This window comes from Megascapheus bottae, chromosome 24 (genome assembly GCF_031878675.1).
Source record: "Megascapheus bottae isolate mThoBot1 chromosome 24, mThoBot2.hap1, whole genome shotgun sequence".
Classification (NCBI taxonomy): Eukaryota; Metazoa; Chordata; class Mammalia; order Rodentia; family Geomyidae; genus Megascapheus; species Megascapheus bottae.
Genome location: NC_143532.1, coordinates 9,129,089 through 9,143,662, shown reverse-complemented (window position 1 = coordinate 9,143,662; position 14,574 = coordinate 9,129,089). Strand labels below are relative to the sequence as shown.

Here is a 14,574-nt window from a genome sequence, read left to right as displayed (position 1 = left end):
ACCTGGGTTCAAATCCTTGCTACCACATACATAGAAAATACTCGAAGTGGTGGTGTGGCTCAAGTGGTAGAGCATTAGTCCTTGGGAAAGCCCAATGGCAGTGCTCAAGCCCTGAGTTCAAGCCCCGAGACTGGCAAAAAAAAATGGATTGACCTCATGTTTGTTCCCCAGAGCCAAAGTAGGACTCTTAAACTATAAAGGAAATCCAGAGTTAAGGTGATAGAGGAGAGTTCAAGTCTACAGTGGTGAAGGCAAATGACAACTTTGGCAGTTTGTATAGCTGCCAAGCCATGGAAGAAACAAACACTGAGGTCATTTCCAAAAGTCTCTGTAATAGTTCACAATAAGATAGAACTTTCCTTAGCCTGCACCAAAGGTTATGTACAGTTTAGATAATTATAGATCTTGAGGTCCAGAAGGAAGTGCCCTAGTTAAATTGTAGCCAGAAAAATAACTATGCCAGGAATGTGGACCTCTTCCAGTATCTTAAGAGGGAAACTTGGACTCCTCGCTGACCTCCATCCCTGGCTGTTCAATAGAAAATGACTCCCACCAAAACTAGGGTTAATTCCTGCCTGAAATATTTATTCTAAAAATTACATTTAAAAGGAATCAAGTGCTCAATTGATACAAATGACTTTCTCTCACAGAGCTCCATGCTGAAGTTTTTTACTTGGGATAGTTTCAAAATAGTTGTGCATTTACTGTGTGCCAAAGATCAGTCCTGTTTTGTAGATTATTTAATTTTTACAGTGGCGTGCAAACTCAGGAATTAGATGCCTGGGTTCAAAACTACCCTGCTGGGCTGATGATACAGTTCAGTGCTTGAGCATTTGCCTAGCACATCAGAGTGGGTTCAGACCTCAGCACTATAAAACATTTACTGAGCAAGTTATTTTTGATTTCTCCATCCATAAGATGGGTATAATGCTACCGCCAAATGATTTGGGGGGAACAGTTCTAAGAATTGAACTTGGGGCCTCACATTTGCTAGGCAAGCATTTAGAGCTAAGTACCCAGTCTCTTTGGCTTTGTTTTCAGATGGTGCCATGTGTTTTGCCCAGGCTGGCCAGGACTATGATCTTGTGTATGCCTCTTCTGTAGTTGGAATGAAAGACTATGCCTAGCTTATTGAGATGGGATTTTTTTTTTTAAGTGTTATGTAGTTGTACAAAGGTTTTTTTTTTTTTTTTGCCAGTCCGGGGCTTGAGCTCAGGGCCTGAGCACTGGCCTTGGACTTTCTCAAGGCTAGAGCTCTACCACTTGAGCCTCAGCACCACTTCCGGCTTTTTTCTATGTATGTGGTACCGAGGAATCGAACCCGGGTCTTCATGCATGCTAGGCAAGCACTTTAACCACTAGGCCAAACTCCCGGCCCCAAGGGCTTTTAATTCCAGAAGCCAGGTAATGTAGCTGGGCTTACAGACTTGAGACACCATGCGTGGCAAACACATGACTCCGTGTGTGTGTGTGTGATGTAGGATAGATTCTTATTTCATAAGTACTCATTCAATAAAACTGAATGGAGGGCTGGGAGTTTGGCCTAGTGGTAGAGTGCTTGCCTAGCATGCACAAAGACCCGGGTTTAATTCCTCAGTACCGCATGCATAAAACAAACAAACAAAAAAGCCAGAAGTGATGCTGTGGCTCAACTGGTAGAGTTCTAGCCTTGAGAAAGCCCAAGACAGTGCTCAGGCCCTGAGCTCAAGGCCCAGGACTAGCAAAACACAAACAAAAAATCCTCCCCCCCAAAAAACAATAAAACTGAATGGAGTCATTATCATGTATCTGTTTCATCACTTACTGGTAGCAAGTTTTATAAAACAAACAGTAGCTATGTTTAGAGCTGACTTGTTCTAGCAATTTCTGGCAATATTCTAGAGTAAAGAATCTGGAAGAAGCCGGGCATGGTGGCTCACACCTGTAATCCTAGCTACTCAGGAGACTGAGAAATGAGGATGATGGTTCAAAGCCAGCCCAGGCACTAAAGTTCCTGAGAGTCATCTCCAATTAACCACCAGAAAACTGTGGCTCCAGGAGGCCAAGAGTTCAAGACCCATGACTGACAAAAAAGAATCTGGACGCAAAAAAAAAAAAAAAAAGAAAAACAAAAAACAGCAGTGAGGACACCTACAGGTCCTTGTGATGAATTCTGCTAATATCTAAAATCTACACGTAAACATTCAGGTCTCAAAACCAACAGACTGCAGGCCATGCTTCAGTTCACTATGGCCATCTGTTCTAGATCATCACAGGAAGACAGTTTCCATTTGCATTCCATTCCAAGTGCCCCTCAAAGCATTCCTGAACCAACCCCCCCCCACACATACTGAACAGCCACCATCAAGCTAACATAGGAACAAAGAGCAAACACCAAAAGGAAAAGCTAGTAGTTTATATAGATAGATATATAGATATATAGATATTGATATATATTGTGTTTACATAGTCCACAAGTTAAATGCAGGTATCCATAAGAAGAGCATTAACAATAAAAATACAATCTGTGTGTAGCCAAGTACAGAGACTTAAAATGGTAAAACAGCAAAAAGGATCTCACAAAAGTACAAATATACAGTACAAATTGATTTATTTAAAACAGTTACAAAAAAGCACAACAAAATAGAGATTATCCTTAGAATTATTAATGCTTTGTTAAAGATCAGGTAGGATTAGAGGGTAAGAAATGGTGTTGGGTGGGGGGAGCACCTGACTAGTTCTAAGGCTTTAGATACAATGCAGTTGATTACATATTAGTTCAGCCATTACATACTGGGGATAGTAGTTGGGGGATCAGTAATTTATCTACAGGGAACTCCTACACAAATCAGATCCATTCAGACCTCCCCAGTGCCATTCTCTACTCCGTAGGACCCTAAAGCCACGTGGATGACAAAATTCCCATTCTTCTCTCTCCACCCCATTCCCTATCCATACATTCTTCCCTCCCCTAAGGTGCTGTGCAAGCTGAGAGCAGTCTACTCTCTGCAGCTGGAACATATACTGTTTTGACTACAGGGATCCTGTGTGACTTAAGAAGTTCATAGGGGACAGCTTTTTTAATACTTCGAGTTAGCCATGAATACAGTCAGTTTCTTCCCCAACAATCTATAGAGTTTGCTGAATGCAAATATGAAGCAAGCAAAGGGGTCAACTCTGCCTTTAGCAATACCAGCAGCCTCAGTAACCCTCCCAGCTCACAACCACATGCAAACTCCTTGTCCAGGGGGTGGGTGTAAACCACTGTGTCAACAGTTCTCTCTGTCACCCTCTCTAAAGAACCTAAGTCCTCATGACAGTCATAAAGACAAAATAAACGCTTGCAAGATTGACAATATATAAAGGCACATGGGCTGCTGCCACCCACACTGCAGACAGAAACCCAGTTGTGGCCATCTTCACTGCTGGGCCTCGCAGTGGAATGGCTTTGGGATCACACAGACTTTTGAGTTTGTAATCTACTGGGAGAAGATCTAGGCTTAACAGGAGTACTAATAAAACTTTAGTGTGAAAAGTGCATTTATTACTACTGTTCCTGCTGGGGAGGGTCAGCAGGGAAAACGCACCACCTCTCCTCCTGCCCCAGGCACTGTGCATAGTCTGCAGGTATGGAGAGTGCAGCCAACTCTAATAGAGGGCTAGCGTCATCCAAGGCCCAGACCAGGTTTCTAGTCCAAAGATGGTTCCTAGAGCTGAAAGAGTAACTGACAACTACAAAGACCCAGATGCTAATTTTATTATTGCATAATGTGGGAGATCGTTCCTACTCCAGGAAACTAGAGGGTGAAGTTTTCCCAGCCAAGGGCTCACAAGTTCCTGATCAACAACCAACCTAGTAGGGTTCAGCTCTCAACTGTAGTGTACTTTTTCCCACCTGGAAAGTATTGTAGCTTCAGTGTGATTTAGTAAACTTATCCCTAGGAGGTCAAACCGCTCTAAAACTTGGCCTCTGCCCTTTTACTTTGCTTCTAAGACCATAGCCTAGTCTCCCACAGTCAATTCAATTAATCTGGTTATCATATCAGCAGACCTGGGCCCTTTCCCATCAACCCATGTCCTCCTCCACCTCCAGTGTGAACATTCAAATCTTCAATATGCCTGCTTGACATAGGTATGAATCACAGCATCATTCCATGCTTCCTCTAAAATCACTCATGATGTCCACTGACAAAAGGAAGAGTAACCTCCCTGGAGAAGTGTCTCAGTCAAACTTCAAACCTTCTCCCAGTAGCAGAATTCCCATAACTGGCGCTAGATGAACCTCACTAGGATGCTGGCAGAGGTCCTAACGTGGTTCTTCCTTAGTTTTCAAAACTGGATACAAGATACTACAAAGAAAAAAACTTAACACAACAGAAAATCTCTAGAAGGACCTGTTTGTCTCTCCCTCAGGACAGGAGATCTTTGGACCCAAAGGGCTCTTGATAGCACTGAGGCTATATCCCTTCGGATTCACCAGCCCACCAGCAGCATTTCATACCATCTCTATTCAGTACAACTATGCTAAGTTATAACACTGGCAGGGTACAGGTAAGGATGGATAGGATGCCTGGAGTTAATCTGCATGGCCAAAGACACAGAAGGATAGGAAGCTCTAGTGAGCAGCAGGTAGGACAATAAGCAGACAGCAGCAGTGGCAAAGCAGCACAGTACAAGCCTGTGGTGTTAGGACTAACTGGGACCAAGAGTATAGAAGGATTAGTCAGATCTCCTGGGATGCTCCCCTTAGGTCCAAGTGCTCAGCACCAAGCTTCCAGACCTCTTTCCCTAAGAACACTAATCTTGATAGGTATGATGACTAGGACTTAGGCTATTACACCATCCTTTGCTAGGTTCCCTTCTCTCAAATCATACAGGAATTCCTGTACATGCCAGACTATCCTCATTCCTCCTCTCTCTTAACTGAGAATGTCCGCCAACTAACAAGAGTCTGGCTGGCTTTTGGTAACTGCCAATTCCTCTAAAGCTGACTTCCCACTAGAATGGTCAATATCTAAAATCCACTCATGTCTCTTGGAAACTTAGGAAATCTCTAAGGAAGAATGGACACTGCATAGGTTACTCCTACTTTTCAGGCGTGGAAGAAAAGGCTATAAGAGAGAGAGAAGGCAAACACAGGCTGAAGCTCAGACCAAGACTTACAGCACAAAGCTTCTTTTCCTGGAGACCATACTTACTGAAAGATATCTCTGCCACTCAGAAAAATCAAGTATTAATATGTTATATAGGCATGGCACAACATAAGGGGAGGCTATTAGAATTGCTTCACACAAGATGAATCGTAGCAGGTCTGAGACCAACTTGTTAAGACCCCCAACAATTTCTCTTTCCAGGACCCAGTGAAAGTTACCAAGTTGGGAAGTCACAACTAGCCTGAATGGAGACAAGTGACTTCATTTCAACTATAGGCTTGTTCCCTTAAGGAAGAAGTTCAGTTGGTATCTTGGGGGGGGGGCATTTATTGAGCATCTACTGTGTGTATGTCAATATATTCAACTCATGCACACAATAATGTCTAGGAACAAGTTGCTCATAAAACAGCCAGAAATAAGGCCTTCTACCAAGGTACTCATTTGAAGGAATTCAAGACTCAACCCCATAGGTCCCACTGGAGAAAACAAGCCAGAGAAAGCAGCATTCAGAGAATAGGAGACAAAGAAAGGAAAGGACATGATCTGAAATGATCTCAAGTTTGGGGTTTGGTTCTGACATGAACCAGAGACTTAAGTATTTGCAGTCAAGTCAGTGGCTTTCTTTGAATGGACCATCAAAAAGCTCACTAACCAGGTAACTGCTCTCAATGAAACAGTGAAGTGCAAGGCTTGTAGCAAACAAGCCAGTTTCAGTCACTCTGTTCCCCCAGGAGAACAACCTTTAGCACCTGAACATTAAGAATGACTCCATTCTCAGAACTTCCCCTCTCCCCCCAGGAGGTAGGTAAAATTAATTATCCCCATTTGGCAGCTGGGGAGGAGGTGAAAGAATGAGAGGTCATTAAGACTTGCCTAAAGTCTTTGACAGACCATAGCTCAGACTTCAGAAGTTTGAGACTCCTGGTTTGACTCCTGTTGACAGGCCAGGCCTTGGCCAATCCAAGTACACCTACAAAAGAAATTCCAGGATCATGCCCTGGGAGAAATCTACTGGACAGATGTGTGGACAATACCCTGAGTTGCCTTCAAGAGTCTAAAGACACCCCCCTCCCCCACCCCAAAATTAACCAAAGGACCACTCACCTACCTAAAAGCTCGTAGAGGAGTCTAAACCCTAATACCCGGGTAATACCACAATCCAAGCTGACAATAAAAATTGTGGGGCACAGGGGATGTGAGCTTAAGACCTGGAAAAGCAAATCCAACTAAGCCTGAAAACATTCTTGCAGAGGGATACGCCATTATGAAATCAAATCTACTTCAGGTGCTGAAATGTTACCAAACTATCCTAGACTCATAGGAGTGGCAGTGGGGAGGGAAAGAGTAGACATGCCCAAATGCTAGGAGAGGCAGTAGAATAAGATGAGAGGGGATCATTAAAAACACCAGAAATTGCCCCACCAGGCACCCTGGCCCGGGACATGGGATCCCTCCTTGTTTCTCCACCAAGCTGCCTGGCAGTGGAAGAGGAGGGGGACATGATTTTGAATTTAAAAAATATTAGGTGAGAAGGAAACCAGAGACAACCCCTACAAACCAAAAACTAGAGGCCTTGGTCAGAGTGGACAAAGCCAAGTTTGCAGAAGATGAAAGGCAGTGCAGCTACACAAAGCCCAGGTCAATACACCATGCAGAGATCAGGGCAGCAGAAGGGCAAGGGCAGCGCAGGCACTTAGGCACAACATAAACAAGACAACAGAAGGGTGTAGGTACCTGGGGTAAAGGGTCCACTCACTGTTCTTTCAAGTCACTATTACCAACTAGAGACTCAAGGAAATCCCAAACGCAGGCCTGGCACGTTGAGTAGGAGATTTGTTAGGGCAGCCACCTTTCCAGAAACTTGATAACCTGGTGGCCAGGTCTTTCCTCAAAGTCCCATGACTGGGTCCTGGGCAAGGCAGCCCTTCACTATGAACCCTTGAGGGGCCTCTCTGCGCCTCTCTCTCTCTCTCTCTGTCTTTCCTAGAAGACAGAGTGAAGCCTATGGGAGGAATGGTGAGGAGAGATGGGGAAGGACTGAAGCAGAGGATTAAGCAGAGTCCTGTAGATTAGTGCTTCTCCCCCACAAACCCAGCCAAAGACATTTGTAACAAAATCACCCCTTAAAGTGCACATCTCTCACAAGAAGGGTTCTGGGTGGGAACCCTCTTATTTCCAACAATGGGGCGTCCTGCCCTCCCACCACAAAAAAAAAAATTAATAAGAAAATAAGAGAAAAAAAAAAAACTTCAGTCTTACTGCTACTATTAAGCTGTGGATCATCATTTTTGGCTCTTTCTTGGCTTCCTCCCTCTACCGTCTGCTCCCAAAGCCTGTCCTTTTCCTTGCAGGAGCTAGGGATGGGAAGGAAAGAACAAGGAGGCCCTGATTTTGGAATGTTTCATATCCTGTGTGTGCCCCCTCCTTCTTTGCTCTAGGCCTACTGCTCCCAATCACAGGATGCCCCTGGGCTGTCCTGAAAAGATGACATGGGGTTATGAGCAACAGATCCTGCCTTGAGAGGTTACCTTACCCCTCCCCTATCCCTCAAATCTCACTGCCTAGAGACCATTCCCTGCTCAGTCAGCGTGTGCAAATCCTCTACCTGTTCATGGCGAGGCTCACCTGTGGGGTTAAAGCCCCAGTCCTGGTGTAAGAAAGAGGTTCATTTTCCCGCATTGGAACGCCCTTCGATAGACAGCTTTACCTCCTGTGGAATGAAAGAGGGACGGAGCAGCGCAGCCCGTGCCTCCTCCCCTTGCATGCCGTATCTTTGGAAGGTGGGGGCTGGCCAGCAGGCCTGAGCACCAGGCTCAGACTGGGAGGGCTCTACCACATGGGAGCCCTCTCCTCCGGGCTGGCTCTTGCCCTCACTGTCACATAAGTCTCTGGGCCCCAAGACTGTCCTCTCAGGCCTTTCTCGAGGGGGACCCAGCTGGCCTGGGGGAACACAGCTGGCCTGAGAAACTGAATTACTGTTCAAGCTCTGTAAACTGATAGAGATGCAGACATCTCCCACCTGTAGCCGATGGCAGGGCAGAGAGAAGAGTTGTGCAGTCCGCCCAGGGCTGCAAGAGGACCAACCCTGGCCATAGACAAAGAAGGGGTGCTCGGGGGGCACCTCGATGCTCACTTTGCTCTGCTGCTCACCAACCACAAAATGCAGCATGACAAATCCAGGCCACTGGCTCTCTTGAATGTCCACAACTGTGCTAGAGTCAATCTTCAGCCCCCCACTCACTTCGGCACTGCGCACAAAATCCTGCGTTTGGAGGTCCTCCACTCGCTTCAGCTCCCCTGTAGCCAGCTGGATGATGGCGCCTTTCATGAAATGGGAAGGTAAGTGGGAAGAGGTAATGGGGGGTGGTGTTGGCTCCTTGTCTGGGAAGGTGGCTCTGGCCTGCACATCTAGACTTGATGCCACTAGGATCTCTGAGCTCACAGGCAGTAGGCTTGGGTCAGTTCCAGGGGGCACCAGGTTGCCATTGGCTACAACCATTGCTTTGGGTAAAGGTCTGTGTTTCACCGGTTCCTGATAGGACTGAGGGTAGAACCCACGGGCCTGATTCTTCTCTGCCAGCTCTACCGGGTTCCTGGCTGATCCTCGTCCCTCACCCTGATGGTCAGAGGTATGATGGGATAGGTTGAGAGGGCTGGGTTCATCCTTCCTCTGAGCTGCCACCACGCGATAGTCCTGAGAAGCTAAAGCGCCAACCACCCGCTGGACCTCGAGGTCGGTGTCTGGGGTCCCGCGGTGTACCGGCGCCACCACCTCCACCCGTGGAGTCTGAGAACCTGAAAACAACTGTCCATCTACCACACATTCTACTACCGGCACCAGTCCTTGACTTTCACCCTTGCCGCTGGGGGAGTCAAGCGCTTCACTTTCCCGTCTTACTGAATTTCGCTCTCGTTGTCTCTGTCCTCCATTGGCAGCAGCTGCCTCTAGAACAGACTGGCTCTCCTGAGGGGTAAGAATTGGGTTGGCACCTACTGGAGGGGCTTCATGCAATGTATATCCAGCGGGTAGCCTAGACATCTGATAATAAATGGGCATCCGGCCTGGAGCAAGGTCCAGTGGCTGAGTACTCGAGTGATGAGGCAACTGGCCGGATGGGGAGGTGGCGGAAGGAGCTTTGCTAAATGAATGGGCTGGGGATGAAGGCTGGGGAGGAGGAGTGGCTTCTTCTGCCAGGAGTGAGGCATATGGCACAAAGTGTGGAAGGTGAGAGGTGGCGAGGTTGGCAGAAGGAGAGAGGAGGGGACCTGGTAGGAAATTGGGTGGCACAGCATAGGGAAGGCTGTAAGGAGACCCGATGAACTGCAGCGAGGTGGACGGGAGCTGAGCATAGTGGATTGGGGGATAGTGGAGTCCTGGATGTTGAATCAGTGAAGACGCTACATTAAACGTGGGGGGCATGGGGCTCATGTTCACTACAGATGGGAGGCCAGTTGGTGAGAAGGTAGCAGGTGGCACAGCCACCTTATAGAGCATGCCATACTGGTCCACTGTCAGACCAGTGATGGCCTCAGCTCCATCACTCCCCAGGCTGACTCTGCCTCCGGCCTGGCTCTGCCCGGCAACCACAATCCCTCGGGACCATTCAGAGGCATCGCTGGAGGGTGTGTGGTTTGTGGAGCAGCTGGTAGTTCTCCCCATATCCTCGCTGGTCACGGGGAGGTCTCGTTTCTTTGGTGGAAGGCATTCCTGACTCCTCTCATGAACAGGTTTCATATTGCTTTGTGGTGGTCCTGGAGCCAGGAAATGGTTGGCTTGCTCCTTGGGGCATCAGAAGGAGCTTCTCTGTGGTTTCCCTGCACCCCTTACTGCTGCTGGCTGGGGTGCCCACATCTGCTAGGAACAAATCAGAAGCAAAGAAAAGTAACCTAGGGAACCAAGTCAAAGGGAATAGCAAGTAAGGACTGTGTCCAGGGAGGAGGAGGTTACGAAGAAGCCCAGTGGGAAAAGGAGGCATGAGAAAGGGGCAGACAAGGTTACCTCCCCCTCAACCTGACAAGAAAAACAGTCACCAAAAACACAAAGCAGAAAGCTACAAGACTGCGCATTCAGGATGTACAAATAATCCGAGGGCTACGCGACTTTCAGATGAACAGCACCCACATTACCTCCGCTGTTTTATCCCTCAAGTGGGGATTTGCACACATGCACATGGTCTTTGCTGCAAGTTTTTTGTTGTTGTTGTTGTTTTTCTTAAATTTCTCATTTGGCTACCAAAGAGTAAAGTGACATCTTCTTTCCCTGGATGTATGACCTCATTCTTGCTTCCTTTCCCCAGACTAATTTGGCTTATGATCTCACCTACTCCCATCCCTCCCACCTCATGACTCTGGCTAAACCTCTGTCCTTTGATTCCTATCGCAAGAAAACCTCATTAAGCCCTGAGGTTTTTGTATTTTTTTCTAAACATATTATGAAGTATAGTATCTTTACTGTCCCCCAACACTATATTCCAACTTAGACGATGAAACTCTTCTAATCTCACATAAACTTCTGTTCTCTTGTCTGGAAAGACTTCTTTATTCCTCACTGACCACCTTCAATTTGCCTGCTCTTTCTGTTTTGGTTCTTTTGCCAATGATATCATCATTAAATAAAATCATAATTTTATTTCTATCTTAAATATATGTTTCTTAAGAAAATTCTTAAGCTGGGCCCTGGTGGCTTAATGTCTGTAATCCTAGCTACTCAGGAGGCAGAGATCTGAGGATCATGTTTCAAAGCCAAACTGAGCACTAAAGTCCATGAGACTCCTATCTCCAATTAACCACCAAAAAACCAGAAGTGGTGCTATGGCTCAAGGAGTAGAACGCTGGCCTTGCACTGAAGAGCTCAGGGGCAGTGCCCAGGCCCAGAGTTCAAGCTCTATACCAACCAAAAAAAGAAACAAAGAAAGAAAATTCTTGCTTTCTCCTACTATCAGCTTTCAAAATTTTTCTCTCTCCTTCCTCCTCCCCTCCAGGAGTAGGGTTTGAACTTAGGGCTTCATCCTTGCTAGGCAAATGCTCTTCCTCCTAAGCTATGCCTCCATCCTTTTGGAGATAACTTCTTCTATCACATCTTGCTTTCTGCCTGGGCCAGGCTGGACCCATACACTACTGACAATCACACTCAGCTTTTTCTGTTGACATGGGGGTTTCAAACTCTTTTGACTGGGCTGGGGTTGGAACTGCAATCCTTTAGATCTCTTACTTCCATAGTAGCTGCAATTACAGGACTGAACCACTACAACCTGGCACTGTCAGAAACTATCTTTTTCATCTGAATGTTTCCAAGTATATAAATTTTGCCACCTATTTCTTTCCATTGGGTTCCAGTTCTTTGGACCTGAGAAGAGATTTCTTATATTGCTTTCCCAATGACACTTCCTAGATAGTTTTCTACAAGGAATCCTAACGATATCTATATTACCTGAGCTTCTGATGGAGCTTCTGAGCAGCCGTAGTAAGTGTCCTCCCGGCTGACTTGGAAGCCTAAAAGACAGAAACAGGAATGGAGTAAGACTGACCTCTGGATCATGGTGAGAGGCAGTTCTAAACCACACACAACAATGAAGTCCACATGGAAGTCTTGTCTCATCTTCTTCAGACTTAATACTGCATTTATGCAGTGTGCCTAAGCAGCAGAAAAGAAAACAAAAATAACCTCTAATATGCAGGAAGACAACCCTGGAAAAAAGTTTCTATGTATCAACTTTTCTTCATTCTCTACTCTACTCCCAAAGGCTATATTTCCAAAACGGATTTCAGTCAAGTGTACAAATAAGACTTTAGCACTATTTTCAAGTTAACAATTGGGAGCACGTAATTTCACCTTCATTCAGGGTCTATGAATACACTGATATGAAGGGTTTTTTTTTTTTAAATGAGAAAGGTGGCACTAGAGGAAAAAAAAACTATGTTTCTGGGGCATAAAAAGAGGTCATGGGGGAGTACCTCAAGGGGGAAGCCTTCTTAATAGTTTTCAGAGTAAAAAGAAAAGGGGGGAGGTATGTGTGTATGTGTAAATTTTTCCTGAGTGACTTTAGTACATATAGTACTGAATCAGATACGGCAGAAACTGAATGCATCATTTCTGGCTCTCATGTAGCTAATGTCAGGAAAATATAACTGCCCATTAAACTATCAATATATCTGAATCTACACTTGCCAGAAATGTCAAGCACTAAAGAATGAAGCCATGCCAGGTGCTGGTTGCCTTTGCCTGTAATCCTACTTAGGAGGCTAAGATCTGAGGATCACAGTTCAAAGCCAGTCTAAGCACAAAAGTCCTCCAGACTCTTATCTCCAATTAACCATCAAAAAACTGGCTCAAAGTGGTAGAGTGCTAACCTTGAGCTGAAGAGCTCAGGGACAGAGCCAAGGCTAGAGTTCAAATCCCACTACCAACCAAAAAAGAAGCCATGCCAAGTGATCCTCCCTACTCAGGAGGCTGAAATCTGAGAATTGCTGTCCAAAGCCAGCCCAGGCAGAAGTCCCTGAGACTCTTATTTCCAACTGACCACCAAAAAAGCTGGAACTGGAGTTGTGGCTCAGCTGGCAGAAATGCCACCCTTGAGTGAAAAATCTAAGGGACAGCACTCAGGCTCCAAGTTCAAGCCCCTGCATCAGCACAAAAAGGAAAAAAAAAAAAAACGAAGAGTGGAGCTTTCATCTCTGAACATAGAAAGCAGTACTTAGGAGTGTGCTGAGAAGCTGCTGACCGTTTTGCAAAGTCCCACAGAACACTCGCTACAAACCGCAATCCTAATGGAAGGCACTACTTAGCTCAGGATTTGGCGTGGTGAAGGCAAACGCAAAGGGTGAAAAGAGCAAAGGGTGAAAAGACGGGACGATAAGGTGGGGAATCAAGTTCCTAATCCCACAAACCAACCACACAGAGAGCACAAGTCATCCTCTCGTTCTCTGCCCGCAGTTTCAATTCAGTGAAAGGCAGCTCGCGTTCTCCTTCATTCCTAACAACAGATGGAAGGGGGGGGGGGTCACCGCTTCACACTCCCAGAATGACCCTTGCTCTCTCTGCGGCTAAAACGCTGAACCAAACCTGCCTTCAAAGTCGCTGAGGGGTTAGTTAGAAGACGTAAGCTACAAGGACTGGATTGGGGGGTGGGAGAGAGAAAGGCTTTGCCGGAAGGACGACGGGGCCAAGCCTGGGCGCCAGGTGTCCACAAAGCAAAGCAACTTTTCGGAATCTGAAACCTCGGCCTCCGGAGGGGCTTTAGAGAGAAATCAAGTGGCAGCGGACACAGCTCGAGAACTTCACCGAGCCGCGGGGCCAGGAAAGCCATTCCGGAGAACTGCCAACAGACTCGAGGAGGAAGCTAGCTTCTCCTCGGCACGCTTGGGTCTGAATATCAAGAGGTAGAACCCCCGCCCCCCCGCGGGGACCCCCTCATTCGCTATAGGAGAGAAGGGCACCCGACGGAAAGGGAGAAGCTGGGAGGAAGCCAGTGTACTCGCAATATCTGCTCCATAAAAAAAAAAAAAAAAAGAAGGAAAGAGCTGAAATGGTTAACCCTGCCTTGGGGGGTCGGGGTCGGGGGTCGGCCTGGGGCCGCCGGGCAGAGCGAGGCCCGCAGGCGACGCTTCCTTGTTTGAGGTCCCCTTCCCGCGCCGAGGGCTCGCAGGGACACGACCAGGGGGCAGCGGTGCCTGGAGCCGCCTTCCGGGCCACACCGGAGGGAAGCATGCGGGGGTCTGGGCGCGGTTCTCCTCCGCTCCCTCCGTCCGCGGTTTTCGGGCCCAGTGCGGTGGGGCAACGGGCTCGGAGGGGCCACTTCCTCTGGAGCTCCGGACCCAGACCTGTTTGCCCTCCGTCAGGCCGGCCCCACGGCCACCACTCCCGGCCACACTCACCGGCCCATCTCACAGCGCTCCCCGGGCTCCTCCCGCTCGTCCGGGAGCCGCCGCGACCGCGGCCGCCGCCATCCCCGGCCCCGGAGCCGCCCCACACCCAGCGCCCCCCCCACCCGCCCTTAGGCCGGGCGCCCGGAGATGGCATCAAGGGCTCCTGCCTGGGGCGCGGGGAGATGACGTCACGGACCGGTACCCGGGAAGGGCGGGGACTGGACGTCCGTTCCCGGCGTGTAGCGCCGCCTCTGGTGGGAACGGGGACTGCTCGCCCTGAGAGCCGATCACGTGACTGGGTCTGCGCCCGATTCCTGAATCCTAACCCTACAATGACCTTTCTGTCTTCCCACGGTAGTTAAAGGGGTGGGGGGGCTCCCAAACAGAGACATTAGACAGTGGCGGCAGCGGCGAACCCCTTTGTGTGGACGTCCGGTCCTGCGTTGTGAAGCCGCTTGGGCACGAACCTTCGGCTGTGCCCAGGTAACCCAGCCCAGGAGGGTGAGCAGAGGCCTCCTGGAGACCCCGGGGCCAGACAGCAGCTCTACAAAAGTAGAGGCGCGGCCCTCAGGTAAGA

The 14,574-nt window shown here is 47.9% G+C and overlaps 1 protein-coding gene across 1 annotated transcript; it reads right to left on the bottom strand.

Moving 5' to 3' along the window:
• Positions 1-2,380: 2,380 nt before the first annotated feature.
• Positions 2,381-14,113, bottom strand: Atxn1l (ataxin 1 like). Its single transcript, XM_090357327.1, has 3 exons — positions 14,007-14,113; positions 11,563-11,624; positions 2,381-9,984 (listed from the first exon to the last, which is right to left on the bottom strand). Exon 3 carries the CDS (start codon positions 9,865-9,867, stop codon positions 7,798-7,800), a length of 2,070 nt encoding a protein of 689 aa, XP_090213453.1. The 5' UTR covers positions 9,868-9,984; positions 11,563-11,624; positions 14,007-14,113; the 3' UTR covers positions 2,381-7,797.
• Positions 14,114-14,574: the final 461 nt, after the last annotated feature.